Here is a 21,959-nt window from a genome sequence, read left to right as displayed (position 1 = left end):
CTTTTAAAGTCAGGTTAGTGGTTAGGTTTTTTTCAGAGGGAGGAAGGGGGCCACGAAGCGCTTCTTGCGATTGTTCTCTGTTTTTGTCCAGTAAAAACTTTGATTTTTATATTTTCAATAAAAACTTTTAGACTACTGATCTGTAGAAGGGAGAGATTAGTGATTATTTACTCCTCCAGGTTATGTATGCATTTTTTGACATTCTCAAACACAGACTTATACTCTCAGACTTCATAATGACTTTTGGATGGAATCTTAAACTTTAACCATCTCCATCTTAAAGTAATCTGGAGTGCAGCTGAGAATGATGCAGTCTTTGGTGCTCAGATAATCAAGAAATGTTCCTTAATATAAAGATGGTTCTAAAGATAAACTTTACCTGATTCAAAAATTGCTTAGTTGTTTCTTTATAGTCTCTCTTCCATGTCATAAAAAAACATTAAAATAATAACATAAGATTTTAACTTGATGCAAATATATTAGTTTTTAAAAAACTAATAGTGGTTAACTTAATTGATTATAGTTTGATCTATTACCAGGCTAATTGACTTTATTTATTTGTATTCTCTATAAACTTGTATTCTCTGTAAACTTCCATTGCTGATTTATGCTGTTGGTTATAAGGAGGTTCAGGGAGTTCAATATATATCTTCATCCCTATTAGTTTTTTGAAGTTTTTTTTTTTTAATTTTTTCATTTGAGAGAGAGAGACAGAACACAAGCAGGGGGAGAGGCAGAGGAAGAGGGAGAAGCAGACTCCTCACTGAGCTTTAGAGCCTGACGTGGGGCTCAATCCCAGGACCTGGAGATCATGACCTGTGCTGAAAGCAGATGTCCAACCATTTGAGCCACCTCGGCACCCCTTTCATTATTTAAAGCTGGAGGCTTAAGCTGCTTGCCTATGGGCAAAGACATTATTATTATTATTATTTTTTAAAAGATTTTATTTATGTATTTGACAGATAGAGATTACAAGTAGATAGAGAGGCAGGCGGGGTAGGGGGGAGCAGGCTCCCCATTGAGCAGAGAGCCCGATGTGGGGCTCAATCCCAGGACTCTGGGATCATGACTGGAGCTGAAGGCAGAGGTTTTAACCCACTGAGCCACCCACGCGCCCCTGGGCAAAGACATTATTTAGGAGAGAATCATTTGTTATTATAAGAATTTTATTTTAATGTTTATTTTTAAATGTAATCTTTACTTTTTTGATACTCTTTTCAGATATTCTTTTTTTTGTTTTGTTTTAAAGATTTTATTTATTTATTTGAGAGAGAGAGAGAGAGCACAGGCACAGGGAGCTGCAGAGGGAGTGGGAGAAGCAGGCTCCCCACTGAGCAGGGAGTCTGACATGGGGCTTGATCCCACGACCCTGGGATTGTGACCTGAGCTGAAGGTAGATGCTTAACTGACTGAGCCACCCAGGTGCTCCACTTTTTAATTTTTTTAGAGAGAGAGACACACACACGCACACAAATGCACATGTGAGTGAGGGGGATGGGCGGAGGGAATGTGTGTGAGAGAGACTCTCAAGCAGACTTCATTTATGCCTGGTGCTGAGCCTGAGCAGGGCTCCATCTCATGACCCTGAGATCATGACCTGAGCTGAAATCAAGAGTCGGATTCCTAGCTGATGAGCCACCCAGGCACCCCTGTAATCATCACTTTTTTAATGGGAGAAAATTACTATAGGTTTTTTTTTTCTTTTATTAACAGAACAAATTTAAACGTGAAGAGAAAACAAATGGATGGAGAATAGACAAAGCCTTTCGTAAGTATTAATATCTCTTTTACAACATATCACTTGGAGATCTTAAAAAATGACCAGTCTTTTGTGTTTAGTTCCATTGTGTTTTAGATTTGTTTTGTCTCTTTATTGTCATAGGAAGAACAAGACTGGAGATTTTTCTCTTTAGGAGTGCAGGTCTGGGAACTGATAACAGATCTGTAGGGAACGGAAGGGATAAGTGAAAACATCAAGAAGCAAGAAAGCAGAGCTCTGAGTTATAGAAGTTACAGAGGAACTGAGATAGATCTCATGCTGGGAAGGGGCAGAGAGGGAGGGAGAGAGAGAATCTCATGCTGACTCCCTGCTGAGCACCTGACTTAGGGCTCGATCCCAGAACCCAGAGATCAAGACCTGAGCCAAAATCAGGAGTTGGATACTCAACTAGCTGAGCCACCCAGGTGCCCCCTGAAGACACCATTTCTAAATGTTTTTTATTTTGAGGAAACTAGTCAAGAAATTTCTAGAAGGGCTTACATTATAGATGATTCTTTCTTATGGTCATTCAGTAAACAATAGTGAATACTTCCTGTGTGCTAGTTAGTATTCTAGGCATTGGGGATATAATGGTGAACAGGGCAGATGAGAAGCTTGTTGTTAGAGCCATAAGTCTAATTGAGTGGGGGAAAGGATAAAGTCAGTAAGCATGGTTAATTGCAGAAAGTGAGTAATTCCTAAGAAGAAGAAAAAAGAGGGGGTGAAGAGTGGATGTGTAGATCAAGTTGTCAGGAAAGTTTTGTCTGAAAAGATGGTATGTGAATTTATACCTGATTTGAAGCAATGATACATATTTTTTGGCTTTTAAGTAATAACCTCATTGAAATTAACATTTTTTTCTTTTTGAGTCAAGGGATCTGACAGAAAAACAAATTTGAATGCATTGTGTAAAATAGTACCTGTAGGAACGCCTGGCTAGCTCAGTCAGTAAGAGCTTGCAACTCTTGATTTTGGGATCATGAATTAGAGCCCCATGTTGGGTGTAGAGATTACTTAAAAAAAAAATTTAAAAGACAGATAAATAAAGGTTCGATACTGGGCGCCTGGGTGGGTCAGTCGTTAAGGGTCTGCCTTTCGCTCAGGTCATGATTCCAGGGTTAGGGGATTGAGCCCTGCCATTGGGCTCCCTGCTCTGTGGGAGCCTGCTTCTCTCTCCCCTATTCCCCCTGCTTGTGTTCCCTCTCTCGCTGTGTTTCTCTCTGTCAAATAAATTAATCTTAAAAAAAAAAAAAAAGGTTCAATACCTATTTACCTGTAATCTTTGTCTGGAAGACAGTTAGCAATGTTTCATGATAAATAAATGTATTCAGTATCCATTTGCTGGAGTACTAATCTCAGAACAAAACCTCAAGTGAGAACTGATGTTGTGTTTACTTTATGAGTAGACATTAAGGTAGGTGACTGGACTCTATACCCAGTGTTGTGTTGGGCCCTCAGGGACATGACTTCCAGGAATGACTCCTGGAATATCTGGATTGTTTTGGTCCTCAGCCTTCTCCATTTTGGAGAGGTAGTCCTGAAACCATATTACATTCAGTGCATTATAATAAGAAAAAAATCTATAGATCTGTAGTCTTTATGGGGGTGTAGAAGTGTTGTTAAAATCATTATAATAGAAAACTTAAATTCACTGATTTGGGTGCTTTGTAGTGGAAAATTAAAAAAAAATTAAAACTTCAATTTTTTTTCTTTTATAACATTTTCAATTCCTTTGAGAATTTTTTTTTTTAAGTTTATTTATTTAAGTATTCTCTAGGTCCACTTTGGGGCTTTAACTCACAACTCCAAGGTTAAGAGTTGCATGCTCTACCAGCTGAGCCAGCCATGGGCCCCATCCTCTGAGAATGATTTTAATGGTGTATTTTTCAGAATCATTGTTGTGGGTGGTCAGAACAGAAAAAGACTGGGTCCACAATAAACAGGGCCTTCAGGAATCCCAGGTTTGGGCTTGGTTTTTTGAGGCTGATTTGTTTTTGTTATGGTATATGCCGCTATTTCTTTTTTTTTTTTGAAGATTTACTTTATCTACTTGACAGAGAGAGCAAACGAGCACAAGTGGGTGAGCAGCAGAGGGTGAGAGAGAAGCAGGCTCCTTGTTGAGCAGGGAGTCCACTGTGGGGTTCCATCCCAGGACTCTGGGATCATGACCTGAGCTGAAGGCAGATACTTAACTGACTGCCACCCAGGCACCCCTATATACCTCTTTTTCTGAGGCCATGTTGTAGTCATCTTGCAATTAAACCAATCTTGGGGCTTATGTATATAAGGCACAATTTTTTCTACATTCACTGTATTGTTAGATATAGGTATTAGGCAAGGATTTGACTCCTGTAATGGATTCTTTCCTGGTTTGTTCATGCTCTTTCTTTTTCTTTTTCTCTTTCTTTTTTAAAGTAGGTTCCACACCCAGCATGGGGCTTGAACTCACGACCCTGAGATCAAGAGTCCTATGACTCAGTCTGCTGACTGAGCCTGCAAAGCACCCTGTTCATGGCTCTTGCTGATGTAATGATGTTGTTGGGTATTTAGTGAGAGTGGTCCTGATCAAAATTCATTTGCTTCCTTTTTTGCTGATACTTGAAGAGTAAATAGTGAAAGGGTTGTGTTGAAGAGTAGACATACGGTGGTGGGGAGGCTTTTGAGGAATTAGTCATACTAATTAGTCTTTTCTTAAAGTTGATTGATAATTTACTTACAGTGTAATTTATAGTTTGAGTTTTGACAAAGAGTATACCTGTGTAACCACCACCCAAAACAAGGTATGGGACATTTTCATCACTTCAGAAAGGCCCCTTGTGTCCCTTTCTAGTCCGTTTCCATGGCTGTCTTGATGTAGGACCACTGCGGTTTTCATTTGAATCATCATAGGTTAGTTCAGCTTTGTACTAGAACTTCTTATTCATGGCATCATACAGTATGTATTCTTTTATGTCTGCCTTCTTTTAGGCAGCATTTTTGAGATTTTCCCTATACTGTTACTTATATCTGTACATAGTTCCTTTTTAATTTTTTTTTTAAACTAATGCAGCTTATTCCTTTTTATTGCTTGGTTTTCCTTTGTTTGATCACTATAGTGACTAGAGTTGGTTGTGCATTCTCCTGTTAATAGGTCCATTTGCTTTTGACATCATGATATTTGAAAATTCTTTTTTTAAAATAAAAATTTGAAGGTTCTTTTTCTTTTTTTTTTTTAAACAGAGGAAAAGCGCCCTTTTGACTTCGATTTTTTTGCTCATTTGCTTCAGAAAGTTCTTGCTGAAGAAGAGAAAAGAAAACAAAAATCTGTTAAAAATCAGAGTTTAAAGGAGAAGAAATCCTCTAAGCCAAGGAAAAATGTAAAAGGTAAAAGGAAGTGTGTTCTATTATTTAATAATAATAAACTTGGAATGTTGTCCCTCAAGTCTTTGAGCATTCCTTTTTAGTTCAGGTAGTTGAGATCATCAGGGCATCAATTGGGGAGAATTGGTTTTTCTCTAATCTTCTAGTTATCTTGCCCAAAATAGTACTTCCTTGTAAATTTTATAATTGGCATGGCTGGTCTATTTGACATCTTTATTGCATCTAGGGCATAGTTGTAGCTAATAAAAGAGCATTGGAATTTGGGGGTGTCGTGTTTGGTTACTTATCATGATTTTCCTTTGTATAACCGGGCAGTAAGTTATAATATTTAAATAGTGGAACTCTGATATTTTTGCTTGTGACTGGATTGTATTGTTTGAGCACAGTTTATTTCTTAGGGTTAATGTTGACTTGTACTGGGTAGAAACTTGTTTGTATGTAGGTATTTGTATTTTTAGGCAGATACTTTCTTAATTATATGAATTTTGGTCTAGGAGGACAATGTTTACCTCTATTCCAGTACTTTAAAGAATCATGGAACTATGGCAAACTTTGTATGTTAGGTAGTCCACATCCCAGACCCTTTCTGTTTGTTTTAGTCACTTAGAAACAGCCTTGGAGATCTTGTTCCTTTTTCCTCAGGTCTCACAGTTTTAGTAGTGGAAGAGGCAGGACTTGAACCTAGGGCCATAAGAGCCTACTTTGGGGATCTGCAAGACTACTGCTAGGTTTGATTATTGGCTTGGAGACTCACAAGATCCAGCATATAGTTGTATAAAACAGTTGAGATTTGTTACAGTAAAGGATATGGAATAAAATCAGCAGAGGGAAAGACATGTGGCTCCAAGTTGAGGGGAATTTAGGTGCAAGCTTATGAGTCCTCTCACCTAGAGTCACCCAGGATATGCTGCTTCATTCCCATAGCAACAAGTCGTGAAGGGATACATAACAAATTGTCTACCAGCAAAGCCTGTTAGAAACTCAGTGTCTGAGGTTTTTATTGGAAGTTCGTCATGTAGACACCCTCTGCCTGGCACATATCAGAATTCAGAACTCCCAAAACGAAAATTGTCTTTCAGCATAAACCACATTGTTTGTACAAACATTTTAGGCCACCTTTGTCAGGTTGGTCTGAATTCTCCCCAAGAGCAAGTTTCCAGACACAGTCCAAAGGCCAACCTTTTAAGCAGGCCTTTGAAGGGATAGCAGTGAGGCCTGCCATATTAACTCTCTTCGCACAGAGCAATCATGCATTTCTTTTTCTGGAGCATGTCTGTATCATTTTAAACATCGTATTGGTAACTACAAAATCATTTCATTCTTTAGTCATTTCTTTTAGTAACTATACATGGCCCTTGGAGATTAAAAGAGGTGTATATATATGTTTTTTTTTTTTTTAATGCCACATGAAAATGGCAATGTCTCAGCGTTTTTTTTTTTTTTTTAAGATTTTATTTCTTTATTTGACAAACAGAGATCACAAGTAGGCAGAGAGGCAGGCAGAGAGAGAGGGGAGGAAGCAGGCTCCCTGCTGAGCAGAGAGCCCGATGTGGGGCTCGATCCCAGGACTCTGGGATCATGACCTAAGCCAAAGGCAGAGGCTTAACCCACTGAGCCACCCAGGCGCCCCTAAAAGAGGTATATTAACATGATTATTATGTTACAGGTGAAAGCATGAGTAAGTCATTGTATCTTACTTAATGGGAGAACTTTTCAGATATATTATTATAAGTCTCAGAATTTAAAAATTACTGTTTATTATTCTGTTAGAGAATCCAGTTGTCTTCCCAGTTTTAAAATCTTGTTACGACTTTTTTTTTTGAACCAACATAAATGACACTGAATTTTATTATTTTTTAAAGATTAGATATTTTTAGAGAAGATGTCTTGATTGACCATGGTTGTGAAGTTAAGTTTGTTTTTGCTTGATGTCTCCATGGTGATCTCTTGTTTGGTTTCCTAAAAGTGATTTATTTTCATCTTTTGATACAGTTAACTGTGAATATGCCTTCATAAAAAAGGCACTAGAAATTGTTTAAAAGTATTTGTTAAAAAGATTGTTCATTGAAAAATAAATGATGCAGAAAATAAATTTGTTGAATTATCTTTTGTATCCTGCCCTGAAATCAAATTGTCCAGATTTTCTAGGGATAACTATTAGTAAACTCTTCTATTCAAGTGAATGTGTGTCTTAGAGGATATGTAATTGGTTTTGCTTAATAAAAATGAGATCATATTGGGGCACCTGGGTGGCTCAGTGGGTTAAGCCTCTGCCTTCGGCTCAGGTTGTGATCTCGGGGTCCTGGGATCGAGCCCCACATCGGGCTCTCTGCTCTGCAGGGAGCCTGCTTCCTCCTCTCTCTCTCTGCCTGCCTCTCTGCCTACTCATGATCTCTGTCTGTCAAGTGAATAAATAATTAAAAAAAAATAAAAATGAGATCATATTGTATATATTTTCTGCAACTTGAGTTTTTTGGGCGACAATTTTTTTTAAATCTTTCATATTACTACTTATAAACCTACCTCATTATTATTTGTTGTGTGGATTTTTTTTTAAAGATTTCATTTATTTATTTGACACAGAGAGAGACAGTAAGAGAGGGAACACGATCAGGGGGAGTGGGTGAGGGAGAAGCAGGCCTTCCGCTGAGCACGGACCCTGATGCTGGCTGGATCCCAGGACCCTGGGATCATGACCTGAGCCAAAGGCAGACACTCAATGACAGCCATCCAGGTGGCCCTATTGTGTGGATTTTTATAGCATAAGTGTATTACAACTTCTTTAGTCATTCCCAGTTGGATGTGTTAGGTTGTCTTCAAACTTTTGCTCAGATATCCTTCAGTATTTTTCTTCTCCATCTTTTAAGAATTTTTCTTTAGGTTATTTATATGTTTATAACAATATCTTTTATTTTCAAAGTAAAAAAAGTTGCCAATGAAGGAGGAAATGATGATCCAGATGAATCTCCAAGCACCAGAATTTCAGACACAGAACCATCTCAAAAGGATGCTCAGATAGTTGAAGAAGAACAGCACTCTCAGACTTTAACAGCACAGGATTCAGAACAGATTGCATTAGAACCAGACCTAAATCAAAAGAAAAGAAGAAGAAAGAATCAGGATGAAGTTGGTCAACAAGAAGTAAAAAATCTTTCAGAAAATGCCACTGTTCAGTTAGGTCATTCTGAAGGAGAAACATACGAAAGTAAGTTTCTTATATACACTAATAGTTCCTATATTACTAGAGAAAACTTGTACTATAGTATGATGTGTAATTTAAATAATTCTGAGTAGCAGCAACTAGTAGCACTTAAGTTTTGTAGTCTGTATTCATGTTACTGCGTTAAATCCTTTTGTTTTCAATTTAAAGGAAAGAAGTTTATTGTTGAGGGGTAAAGAAACCAAAGTGACATGGGGAGATTTTTCTCGGGTTGTTTTTGGGGCACTTGGGTAGCTCATTTGGTTAAGCATCCAACTTTTTTTTTTTTTTTTTAAAGATTTTATTTATTTATTTGACAGACAGAGATCACAAGTAGGCAGAGAAGCAGGCAGAGAGAGAGGAGGAAGCAGGCTCCCTGCTGAGCAGAGAGCCCGATGTTGGGCTCCATCCCAAGACCCTGAGATCATGACCTGAGCCGAAGGCAGAGGCTTTAACCCACTGAGCCGCCCAGGCGCCCCGGTTAAGCATCCAACTCTTGATTTCAGCTCAGGCCTTGATCTTTTTTTACTTAAAACCAAATAGTGATTAGAAGTCATTACAATGTATATAGTTAACTGTATATTGCTTGTGTCTCTTAATAAATCACAAGTGTTCATGATCTACGTCTGCAGAGCACCTTTGAATCCACAATAATTTGTTTAATTTTTATACAAGAGCTACTGAAATGTTTCCTTCCTTCCTTCCTACCACTTCCTTCCTTTCTTCCTCCCTCTCTTTTTTCATTTCTTTTCTTCTTTCTCATTCTTTCTTTCTTATTTATTTTTTTTTTAGCTCCCTTAGAATGCAGGCATTTTGACACTCAGGATTTGTTAAGGTATGAGGGCTAAGAGATTCGGGCATTTTTAGTCTCCTAAGAATTCATATGTGGATTACTTAAAGTAAATAAGTAAATAGAGAAGAAGAAGATAGTAGCAAATCAGAAAAATCTTTCTATAGAATTTAAATTTTATGTAATTCAGTTTTAGCAATATGATTTTAATAAATGAGTCTTGGTAGTAGCACAGTATTTATAGGCATCACAATATTATATTCATTTGTGGTTTTCTAGTAAAGATACTACATAAAAAGCAGAATAGCACAGTAATTAAGAAGTTGGACTTTGGAAATCAAACAGACCTTGGTTTAGATTCCAGCTTTTTTGTTTGCTAATTATGACCTTGGGTAAGTCACCTAAGATCTTGAACCCAGGTTCTTTTTCTCTATGATGGGTTTACCACCTTCTAATAGGACTGTTTTCAGTATTAAAGGAGATAATGCATTTGATGGGGTTAAAGTTTCTGTCACTTAGTAAATACTAAGTAAATGATAGCTGTTACTGTGTTATTAATTATGATTTTTCTGGAGGAGCAGAATAGGTGAGTCTACTTGTAACAAGTTATTTTAACCATTTAAAATTTAAGCAAGATAAAAGAATGCTACAAACTACCCAGAAAATTTGGGTGATCCTCAAAACACAGTTACAACTTACACAGTTGTAAGTTGATTATCTTTTTTTAAAAATTTTTTAAAAACTTTTTTCTAATATTTAAAATTTTTTAGATTCGTAAAATTTTTATTTATTTATTTATTTAAATTAACTTTTCATTAATGTTCTAAAATTAAGATCTCTGGCTTACATAGAGGAACTTGAATGTGGAATGGTTTAATGATTGGTAGGAAAAATACTGTTTTATGTAAATCCTTTGTGCTTTAAAAAGTTGATGTTTTTAGAATAACGTGCATTTTGTATTCATAGATAAAGGTCAGTCTTTAAGGGAGATAAATGAAAATGAAGTCAATAAGGAACAGAAGCTTTCTTGCATACAGAATATGGATGACATTGTGGATTTATCCTCCAGTGAAAAAGCTGAGAAAAGAACTGACCTTATCCTTTCATCAAGGTATTTTTCTATACCTTTACTGACTTTGTTTACATCTCCTGTCAGTTACTAAGAGGGGAGTGAAGTCTCCAGCTGTAATTGTGAACTTGCCTGTTTTTTCTTTTCATTTGTATTTGTTTTTCTTCAATTCTTTTGAAGCTCTTGTTAGGTTCATGCATAACTAGAGTTGTTGTATTTTGGTGAAATCAACCTTTTATCATTTGTGTGTATCATTCTGATATTGCTTTTTTTTTTTTTTTTAAGATTTTATTTATTTATTTGACAGACAAGAGATCACAAGTAGGCAGAGAGGCAGGCAGAGAGAGAGGAGCTCCCCGAGGAGCAGAGAGCCTGATGCAGGGCTCGATCCCAGGATACTGAGACCATAACCTGAGCAGAAGGCAGAGGCCTGACCCACTGAGTCACCCAGGCCCCCTACTGCTTTTTGTTCTGATGTTTACTTTGTTACAGCTGTCTTGTGGTTGGTGTTTGCATGGGTTTCTTTTTTCCTTTTCTTTCTATTTTTGTTGGGAGAGAGCATGCACGAGGGTGGGTTGGGCAGGGTAGGGGCAGAGAAAGAGAGAGAGAATCCCCAGCAGGCTCCACTCTCAGTGTGGAGCCCAACGTAAGGTTTGGTCTCATGACCTGACACTTAACCAGCTGGGCCACCAGGGCCCCCTGAGTGGCTTATTTCACTTAGCATAATGTTTTCAGGTTTCATCTGTGTTGCAGCATTTGACAGTATTTCCTTTTTTTTAATGGCCATATAATAATCCATTGTGTGTATATATCACGTTTTTCTTTATTCATACATCTCTCAGTGAACATTTAGGCTGTTTCCATCTCTTGGCTATTTTAAATATTGCTGTAATAAACAGTGGAATGCAGATATCTCTTTGAGGCTCTGTTTCCATTTCTTAATTTCTTCTAGATAAATACCCAGAAGAGGGATTACTGAATCATATGATTGTTCTGTTAATTTTTTTGACATTTTATTTTATTTTATTTTTTTACCTAAAAAATAGTTTACCCCCAATGTGGGGCTCAAACTTACAACTGAGATCAAAAGTCACATGCTATACTGAATGAGCCAGCCAGGCACTTTTTTATTTTTAACTTTTTGAGGAGCCTCCCCGCTGTTCTTCACAGTGGCTGTGCGATTTTACCTTCCCATCAGCAGTGCACAAAGATACCAGTTTTCTGTATTCTCACCAACACTTACTATTTTCTGTTTTCTTTGTGTTTTGAAGGTGGTTATCCAGACATAGGTGAGATGATACTTCATTATGGTTTTGATTTGCATTTCCCTTAGTGATTGAGGATCTTTACATATGCTTATTGGCCATTTGTATGTCTTCTTTGGAGAAATATCTATTCATTTCCCTTTCATTTTTTTAATTAGGTTATTTTAATTGAATTACAGGCATTCCTGTTATATTTTGGATATTAAGCTTGTGTCAGATTAATGGTTTACAATTTTTTTTCTCCCATTCCATAGGTTGTCTTTTGATTTTGTTGATTATTTCCTTTGCTGTGCTGAAACTTTTTAGTTTGATACTGTCCAACTTGTCTGTCTGTGCTAGTTCATAGAATTCGGAAGATTAATAGTTTCTTTGAAGCGGGGCCTATGGACCTTGGGTCCTTAATTTGCTAGGTGACAGACATTTATATTGTGACTTCAGAGATATAACTAATTTCATAAACTACACCTAAAAGATACTGTGGCACTTTTTTAGGGGAAAAACAACCCTGTAATGACTGTTAAGATTCTAGCTGGTTTTGTAAAAACAGTGAGCTGATTCTAAAATTATCAATTACACAAGAGCAAAGTGTCATGAGTGATAAAGACAATTTGAAATACATTTCTGGGGTGAAAATGTATTAATACTTAATCTAAAGCTGGAGTAATTAAAGTAGTGTGTTACTGGCACAAGGACAAATTGTCTCAGCAGAACTGAATATAAAGCCTAGGGGGAAAAATTTAGGAATCTGATAAATGGGGCAGAGGTAGCATTAGAAATTAGTGGGTGAAGATTGAATGAAATATTCACCAGATGTTTAGATATATCTAATATTAGATAGTATTCGATCCTTATTTCACCCTGTATGCTAAATTTCTGATAGATTCAGGGCTACAAGGATGCTGAGTGCGTCAGTTAGTGTTTGCCAACTGACCCACTTAGTCAGTGGGTCAGTTGGCAGACATTGGTTAGTGTTTGGCCCGGTTATGATCCCAGGGTCCTAGGATGGAGTCTTGAGTCTTGCGTTGGGTTCATTGCTCAGCATGGAGCCTGCCTCTCCGTTTGCCTGCCACTCCCCCTGCTTGTGTGTGCTCCCTGCCCTCCCCCATAAATAAATAAATTAAATAAAATCATGTGTAAAGCAAATCTTGAAAACTTTTAGAAGAAGGTGTTTGGAAATACCTTTGTGATGTCAAGGATTTCTTAAGGTGTGAGAAGCAAAACTTTAAAAGATAAAATTGATGAATTTGACCACAGTTAACTATTTCTTTTGACAAAAGGTTTCATAAGGAAAGTGAAAGGCAAGCTACTGTTGGGGAGGTTTTATGTATAGTATCTAATCAGAAAATAACATATAAAGAGCTCTTATTGATTAGTTGGGAAAAGAAAAACACCCAGTAGGAAAAATAAGGTGAATGTCTTATGTGTTGCTTCTGGGTGCCAGTTAGTACATGGCCATCATTTATATCATTATTAGTTGGAGTATTTCATAATATGACAGTCTTCCCTTGGCATACAGTGCTAACTGCAGCTTATGCGTATTGGCACTGTGTCCTCGGATTTATAAAACTTTTGGTTAACAGACTACCGTGCAAAACAGGGCCTGCCTGTATAAAATTGAAATGAGAGATTATTCCTTAATATTGCTCTGATTTTGCACAAAGATTTGATTTGTCAACCCCATATAATTAAGAATTTTTCATTTTGACTTGAGTGTTTTCCTATGCCTTTTAATTTGTGGCTGTTACTTTCTCTGTAGGTACAGTTTTTTTTGGTTGGTTGGTTGGTTGGTTTTGGGAGAGAGGGAGTGTGTGTGAGTAGGGAGAGAGGGGCAGAGGGAGGGGGAGAGAATGATTCTTTTTTTGGTAGAAAACTTTTTTTTAAAGATTTTATTTAAATTCACGTTGGTTAACATATATTATTAATTTCAGGGGTAGATTTTAGTAATTCATCACTTGCATATAACACCCAGTGCTCATTATATCAAGCGCCCTCCTTAATGACTATCACCCAGTTATCCCATCCCCCATCCTCCTCCCCTCCAGCAGCCCTCAGGTTGTTCCCTAGGGTTAAGAATCTTAAGCACCTCCATGCTCATAGTGGAGCCTGACTTGGGGCTTGATCTCACCATCCAGAGGTCATGACCTGAGTCGAAATCAAGAGTTGAATGCTCAACTGACCGAGCAATCCAGGCCCCCTGAAGGTACAGTTTTTAACAACATGGTACAAGAAGGATCATAGAAAAACCAAAATATTTATATTGATAATTCCAAAATACAAAGTATCATTTTCCCAGTAGTTTTATATATTAAAAAATATTTTAAGTAGTTATAATTATTATAAGTAGTTATTATAAAACACATATTACTAAGAATTCTTTTCCTCCTGTGTTTTCATTTGCTTAGTGGTCAACAAGATGCCACATCATTAGGAACTGAAGCTTCAGAATCAAGCCCTTCAGGTTTGCCTTTATCAGAAGCTGGAATTAGTACACTGTGTGAGGTGAATAATGTTGAAAGGAGTTGTACAGAAGAAAGCAGTGTTGACCTAAAAAATAAATCATTGTAAGTATTTTATATGTTAAGATTTTAAAATTTATTTTCAAAATTGTGATGATTTCTTATTTAAGAAAGGATAATGTTGCTTTCTTTAGGGATTAGAAAAGGATGATACACCATTTAATATATAATTGTACTGTGGTCTGATTGTGACATAAGGGCTTATTACTTTATATTTCATTATAGAAAGATGCTCTTTTGTAACCATGATAGGAATTTTATGCACAGTGGTGACTTATGCTGAAATTCTAAAATAATTTGGAAGCCTAAACATTTGCTGTTAGATACTTTTACTTGGTTTGAGTCATTTTTCAAAGTAGTAGATGTTTGATATTGATGACTTTGAAGAAATTATGTTTTCTAGTGTGTAGATATTGATTAATATTTGCACTAAAAACAGAATAAAAACACTACAAGAATCTGCCTTTGAAAAGAGATAGCTCAGAAATTCAGACTTCCTTGAGTCCCTCCTAAACTCCTCATATAGGCTTATATACTATTTAGTTTATGAATTCTTACTTATTTTCAGTAAAGCACAGTCACACTGAAAATGAGACTTTCTTTTTTTTTTTTTTTTTAAACAAAAGTTTAGTCTTTGGAATAGGCAAAATGGTCTTAATGGCACAAACACCTAGAAGTATAAAAAGAGTAAAATAGCCCTCCTCCCAGGTCTGCATTCACTCTAAGTAACTTGTGTAATTTCTTTCTTTTTTTTTTTTTAAAGATTTTGTTTATCTATTTGACAGAGAGAGAGATCACAAGTAGGCAGAGAGGCAGGCAGAGAGAGAGGGGGAAGCAGGCTCCCTGCTGAGCAGAGCCTGATGTGGGGCTCGATCCCAGGACTCTGAGACCATGATCTGAGCTGAAGGCAGAGGCTTTACCCACTAAGCCACCCAGGCACCCCATGTGTAATTTATTTCTGATTTTCTTTCTGAGATTTGAAAAAAAGTACTTTAAAGCTAATGCAAATATATGTTCTTTATATTTGTTTACTCTTCTTAAAATCCTAATGATATGTATGTGTGTACACACACACACACACACACACTCCCTAGACTCACACAGACACCATTTGCAATTTATTCGTTTTATATCTTGATACCTTTGCGTGAAGATATTCCTTATTATTTTTGAATAGCTGCCTAGTGCATGGTGTTCTGGTGTATGTGTGCTGTTGAAGAGAGCATTTCATAGTGTTCTAGTGTATATAGATGGATTAGAGTTTATATAATCAAAGCCCAACTGATGGTTATGTAGGTTATTTTTTCAAACAGTGCTTAAAATCTTAAGCCTCCGTCCTTTAACCTGTAAGTAAGTACAGTGGACCCTTAGGAACAACACAGTGGTTAGGGATACTGACCCCTTGGCAGTTGCAAATCCACAAATAACTTTGACTCTTCCAAACTTAATTACTAATGGTCTGCTGTTGACCAGAAGCCTGATGACATAATTGGATGATTAACACGTATTTTGTATGTTATATATATTATTTGCTGTAATCTTACAATTAAAGTAAGTTAGAGAAACAAAATCGTAAGAATGACAATATAACATTTGTAATAGTGTACTGAGCAGGGAGCCCAATGCGGGGCTTGATCCCAAGGACCTTGGGATCGTGCCCTGAGCCAGAGGCCAGCACTCAACTGACTAAACAACTCAGGAGCCTCTCTCTGTCCATTTTTTTTTTTTTTAAAGATTTTATTTATTTAACAGACAGATCACAAGTAGGCAGAGAGGCAGGCAGAGAGAGAAGGGAGGAAGCAGGCTCCCTGCTGAGCAGAGAGCCCGACGCGGGGCTCGATCCCAGGACGCTGGGATCATGACCTGAGCCGAAGGCAGAGGCTTTAACCCACTGAGCCACCCAGGCACCCCTCTCTGTCCATTTTTAAAATGAGTTTTTGATGCTATTGTTTGTAGGAGCTCTTTTTATTTTAGGGAGATTAGCCTTGTTCTGTGATTTACAACATCCTTTCTTGGTTGGTAGTTTGACTTCTGACTTAGTCATGTAGAGTTTTTGATTTTTATGTAGTTAAATTTCTGAATTTTCTCTCTTTTCTTTTGTAGCCCTTGAATTTTTAGTTAAACTTTATAAAGGCTTACCCCAACTCAGGGTTATAAAAGAATTCATTCTTGTTGACTGTATGGCTTTATTTAACTCTGATACGTTGGAACATACTACGAGTACAGTGCGAGAAATGGAGCTGATCTTATCTTAGTCCCCAGTGTTAGTTTTCCCATCACCATTGCTTTTGATATTGTTTGTAACAATACATTATTTTGTATTTCATTCTTGCTGTTTTGAAATGCTGCCTTTTTAAATATACCTCTTTCATGTAACAATACATTATTTTGTATTTCATTCTTGCTGTTTTGAAATGCTGCCTTTTTAAAGATACCTCTTTCATGTGTTTTGAAGTCATCTTCTAAGTTTTCTTTTGTGTTTCATTTTTCTGTTTATTCATGTTATCAGTACCAGTGTTTTAGTTATTAATGCTGCATAGTTGCTTTTTAGCATCTGGTAAAATAAGTTGCCTCCTCACAACTCTTTGTTTTTCAGTTTTCTTTGCTACTGTTTGTCTGAGTAAACCTAAAGGACTTCTTTTCTGCCTCTGAGTGGATTTTTAAAGAATTTTTCCAAATTTTATTTGACTATGCCTCTGTGTTGGTGTGATTTAAATAATGTTCATTTAAAAAAATAAAAAATAATTTTCATTTCTTAGGGAAACAGATCAGTCAGGAAATGTTAAACTAATGGGAAGAAGACAGCTACAGAGACCTAAACCCAATTTATCAAGGGCAGTTGGGAAGAAATCTGTTCTTTCACAAGGTAAAACAGATGCAGAGAGCGAGAGTTTACATGCAGAAACTTCATTTGAAAAGGTATGGAATAAGACACTTTATAGAAAATAAGATTACAAAAATTTTCCCTAAGTAGTTGGGAATAAATTGTTTAGTTGATAATTACATGATGATGTAACTGATAATAAAACAAAGATGCGAGAACTTACACATGAATATGAAATGTATCTTATCTCCTGTTTATGCATTTAGAACCTAGGACATATCATTTCAAACATACTCAGTAGCAACAAATCTCTTTTGTTTTACATGTATAAATTTTCAAAAATTAAAAAAAAGTTTTTAAAGATTTTTATTTATCTATTTGAATGCAAGTGAGAGAGGATAAGCAGGGGGAGCGGCAGAGGTAGAGGGAGAAGCAGGCTCCCTGATAGGCAGGGAGTCTGACGCAGGGCTCGATCCCAGGACCCTGGGATCATCTGAGCTAGAAGGCAGACTCTTAACTGACTAAGCCACCCAGTCACCCCAGGTTATTATAATCTTGTAAAATTCAAGAAAATTGTGAAAGTACAGATTATTTTAAAAATCAAGACAAAAATGACTTGTGATCTCATCCAGCTGCAACCAACATTTTAGCATATAACCTTCCAATTTTTCTATTACAAAATTTAGTAGTATTCAGTTTTATATCTTTCTTCAGTTCTTAACATTTCGTAAATATTTTTCCATATTATTAAATATCCTTTGAAAACATGGTCTTTAGTGACTTCATAATATTCTGTCAGTGGGTAAAACTGAATTTAACCATTTACTCATTATAGAATAGTTAGTCTGTTCACGGTGTTTGACATTTTATATAATATTCTAGTGAACATTCTTGTACTTTGTCTAAATATTTACTTAGAGTCTTAGAAATGGTATTATAGTATGAACATTGTTTTAGTAGATTTTATTTATTTGAGAGAAAGAGAGAGAGAGAGCATGCACCAGTAATGGGGGCAAGGGGTAGAGGGAGAGGGTGAAGGAGACTTTCTTCTGATCAGGGATCCCAACATGGGCCTTGATCCCAGGACGCCGAGGTCATGACTACAGTCGAAGGCAGATGCTAGCCAACTGAGCCACCCAAGTGCCCTGAGTATGAACGTTTTTTAAGCTTTTGATTTCATATGGGCAAAAGGCTTTCCAGAAAGGATATAGGTGGAATTATATGTTTTATAGTGTTCACAGCTGTATCGATGATTTATAGAACTCTTCTTATTAGAAGAACAAAAAATGAAATGTCATTGTTTTAATTTCCATTTATTACCAAGTTTGGACTTTTTTATGTTGTCAATAAAATGTAAAAAATTGAATTTATAGAATCATATGGAAAAGGATAAAGTGAATACATTGGACATTTCTGGAATGGAGAATACAGAGAGAGAGAACTCAGAAGCTGAGACTGTATCTATGTAAGTATTTAGGAAGTAGAATACAAGTAGATTTTAAGAATGACCGTAATAAGTTCTGTACTGCATAATGTCTGAATTTTATTTCCATTTAGTGTGCTTAAATCTTCTTTTAACTGTAGGTGTATTGAAACATTTCAGTAGTGCTCTTTATGCTGCTGGAGAAATAAATTATGATACGGATCCATTGGGTTTGCAATTACATTTCTTCCTCAACTTACTAACAGGATTTTACCAAAGTCTTACTAGATTAATTAATGGTTAAGGTACATGTTTCTGGATAGCAGGTGGTTTCAAAGGAAATATTTAACTAGGAATACAGATTCAGAGTAGGTCTTATTCTAGTATGAATTTGAACCATTGGATTCTGGACTGTATGTACATTTATGCCATAATCTTTGTCTAGTGCCCTGGAGGTGTACATTACAAACTAGTATTCTTAGTGGAGAATGGTATTAAGTGTCTGTCAAATATAGATGTTTTCCAGTTTTGTGATGAAATTATTTTTATTTTTATTTTTTTTTTAAATTTTATTTATTTATTTGACAGAGATCACAAGTAGATGGAGAAGCAGGCAAAGAGAGAGAGGAGGAAGCAGGCTCCCTGCTGAGCAGAGAGGCCCATGTGGGGCTCGATCCCAGGACCCTGGGAACATGACCTGAGCTGAAGGCAGAGGCTTTAACCCACTGAGCCACCCAGGCGCCCCCTTGATGAAATTATTTTTATAGTTAGGGTTCCAGGATAATGTCTGTCCCAAAATGTTAAGGTTTAGAAACAGGGGCATCTTTGAGGATTTTTTTTTTAAAGATTTTATTTATTTATTTGACAGACAGAGATCACAGGTAGGCAGAAGGGCAGGCAGAAAGAGAGGGGGAAACAGGCTCCCTGCTGAGCAGAGAGCCCCGATGTGGGGCTCGATCCCAGAACCCTGGGATCATGATCTGAGTCAAAGGCAGAGGCTTAACCCACCGAGCCACCCAGGCACCCCTTTGAGGATGTTTTTGAGGACACTTGTAATTATTTTTATATTCCAAATGGTTTACTTATTCGTATCTTGGAGAAGGCAATACTGAAAACAAACATGTAACTTCAGAATAACCATAGTTCTATTCTTTTGTAGTTCTGGTTTGAGTGAAAAAATTGGTCTGCAGGAAGATGATCAAACAAAGGCTGTCAGACCAGCACGACTAATGAGGAGCCGATTGCAAAGGCCAAAGCCAAATGTAGGTAAAGCTGCTGAAAGAAAAATTCTAGCATCACAGGAAAAAATTGAGGCCAATGTAAAAAAGAATGAAAGTGAATCCTGTGTTGCTAGAGATGTAAGTACTCTGATTCTTTCCAATTTTTTTGTTAAACAAGTACTTAAGCCTTCTTTTACTCCCCTCTTTAAACAGTAAGACTGTACCATTGTTGTATATATTGTGTATTAAATTTAAAGCCAAAATCTCAAGAGCCAGCAGCTTTGCTACTTGTAAAGCTGTTTAACTCTGAGCAATCTAGATTTTGAGCATTTACATAATGGAGCATCTGCTTTGGTCTTACTACCTCATGATTAACTTGCCTCCCCCTCCACATTATTTAGGTGTTTAAATTTTGCCTCCTTTTTGAAAATATAGCTAGATATGTGAATTTTAGCTCTGGCTTAAACACAGTAAAATGTTAAAAGCTTCCTATTAAAATAGAATTCCAAGAGCAAAGATGATGAATTTTAGGTTATTTACATAATAACTAGTCTTTGTGATAAGGGTTAGAGTTCAGATCATAGTTACATTTGAATTTCTTTTGTTAAAATTCTCAAGGTCTATACGGTAATGGTACTAAGCAGAAGACAGACCCCTAGGAATAATTCTAAGAGACAAGACTGAAGCGCTTTAACTTGCTTTCTGATTAAGAGGAAAAGAATGGGGGCTTTGAGATAAGGTAGAAGGTGTAGCTTATGAGATTTTTTAAAGATATTTAAATAACATTGAAAAGTGTCCTTTGAGTATCATTTTATAATTGTGAAACATTTACCATTTTCTTTATACTCAAATTGGACAAAGTTTTCAATGCAATTTTTTATAAATGAGTGTTTCATTGTGAAACCTTAAAAATGTGTTTGTTGTTAAGAGTCCTGAACAAGTAGAAGATCAGTCATGTAAAAACGTTGACTTTGAAGATATCACATTACAATCTGAGAAAGAAGACAATTTTTTCCAAATGAATGTTAATGAATGTTTAAGGTAAGCATCATCTTAATGGTTATGTAATCTTTGAATTTTGTATGAGGTTTTAGAAATGTTTAATCAATTTTTTAAAACAAAAGCAAATCAGATAGATTTTTTATGTATCAGATTACATGATATTCACTATATAACTAGACTTTACAGGGCAATTTATGTCATAGCTTTCTTTTTCTTTTCTTTTTTTTTTTTTTTTAAGATTTTATTGTTTATTTGTCAGAGTGAGCACGAGCAAGCAGAGTGACAGGCACGGGGAGAGGGAGAAGTAGGCTCCCTACTGAGCAAGGAGCCGGATGTGGAACTTGATTCCAGGCCCTTGAGATTATACTGAGCTGAAAGCAGCTGTTTAACCAACTGAGCCACCCAGGCATCCCATAGCTTTCTTCTTAATTTCTTAGTTACTAGTGATTTGATGAGTTGATTTACTCCTCATAAATTAGACCTGAATTAATATGCATATTAGATTAAATTGTCTATGTTCAAACATGAAATGCAACTTACTTTCTTCTCCTTGTTTCTTTGGGATTAGATTGATCCAAATATGACCTTTATTCACATAAATTTTATGTAAAACCCATATATGGAAACCCATACTTCTTCTAGCCACATGTAATTTTTTAAATTTGTTATTTCCCCTCTGGCAGGTACCAAACAAAATCTATGGAATTACTAGTATACTTTGGAAAATGTTTTTCCTTTGGAAATATTCAGTGTGCACAAAAGTAGTGAGAACAGAGTAGTGGACTCCTTTGCACTACTATATGTAGTTTTTCGTGTGTGTGTGTGTGTGTGTGTGGTTTTTTTAAAGATTTTATTCATTTATTTTGTCAGATAGAGATACAGCTATAGAGGGAACACAAGCTGGGGGAGAGGGAGAAACAGGCTTCTCACTGAGCAGAGAGCCCAATGCGGGGCTCGATCCCAGGACCCTGGGATCATGACCCAAGCTGAAGGCAGATGCCTAACAACTGAGCCACCCAGGTGCCCTTTTAGTTTCAACTATTACTAGTATTCAGGTCATACTTCAATATTGCTATTTGAGATGCTGGTCAAATCTGGCCATATAAATGTGTTGCTTAACTCTTAAGGCAATGCATATGTCTGGATAAAGGATAGGGGGGGCCAAGAGGTAGTAATAGTAGACATAATTTAGTGTAGCTCCATTGCAGAGGACTGGAGGCTCTTGCCAGTATTTAGGAAGGATTGTGTGGTTGACAGTTAGGTACGGTTTAGAGCCAGTTGACTACTACTCTAATTGACCTTATTGATAGATTTCTCTTTATACATGTCTCTATGAGTAGATATTTTAAAAATTCATGATTTCAAAACGTGGTTTTTTCCTTCTCCTTTAATTTTTAGGTTTTACCCTGAGATACCTGAGGCTTTCTTAATTTATTTTTTAATTTTTTTTAGTTGAGAATTCCTCGTCTTTCAGTAGTATTTTCTCAACCATCCTTTCTTTAGCTGACAGTGTGGTTTAAAATGTGATTGTA

At 36.5% G+C, this 21,959-nt stretch overlaps 1 protein-coding gene across 1 annotated transcript in view; it reads left to right on the top strand.

Moving 5' to 3' along the window:
- Window positions 1-21,959, top strand: part of BDP1 (BDP1 general transcription factor IIIB subunit) — a 92,826-nt gene that overhangs the window by 20,997 nt on the left and 49,870 nt on the right. The window contains exons 9-17 of the mRNA XM_080803640.1: window positions 1,714-1,768; window positions 4,979-5,122; window positions 8,040-8,324; window positions 10,075-10,219; window positions 13,845-14,003; window positions 16,718-16,877; window positions 18,156-18,247; window positions 19,365-19,563; window positions 20,354-20,466. Coding sequence (XP_080659766.1) covers window positions 1,714-1,768; window positions 4,979-5,122; window positions 8,040-8,324; window positions 10,075-10,219; window positions 13,845-14,003; window positions 16,718-16,877; window positions 18,156-18,247; window positions 19,365-19,563; window positions 20,354-20,466 — 1,352 coding nt within the window. The remainder of the gene's footprint in view (window positions 1-1,713; window positions 1,769-4,978; window positions 5,123-8,039; window positions 8,325-10,074; window positions 10,220-13,844; window positions 14,004-16,717; window positions 16,878-18,155; window positions 18,248-19,364; window positions 19,564-20,353; window positions 20,467-21,959) is intronic.

Source organism: Martes martes, assembly GCF_963455335.1.
Source record: "Martes martes genome assembly, chromosome: 5".
NCBI lineage: Eukaryota > Metazoa > Chordata > Mammalia > Carnivora > Mustelidae > Martes > Martes martes.
This window is presented reverse-complemented; position numbering and strand designations above follow the sequence as displayed.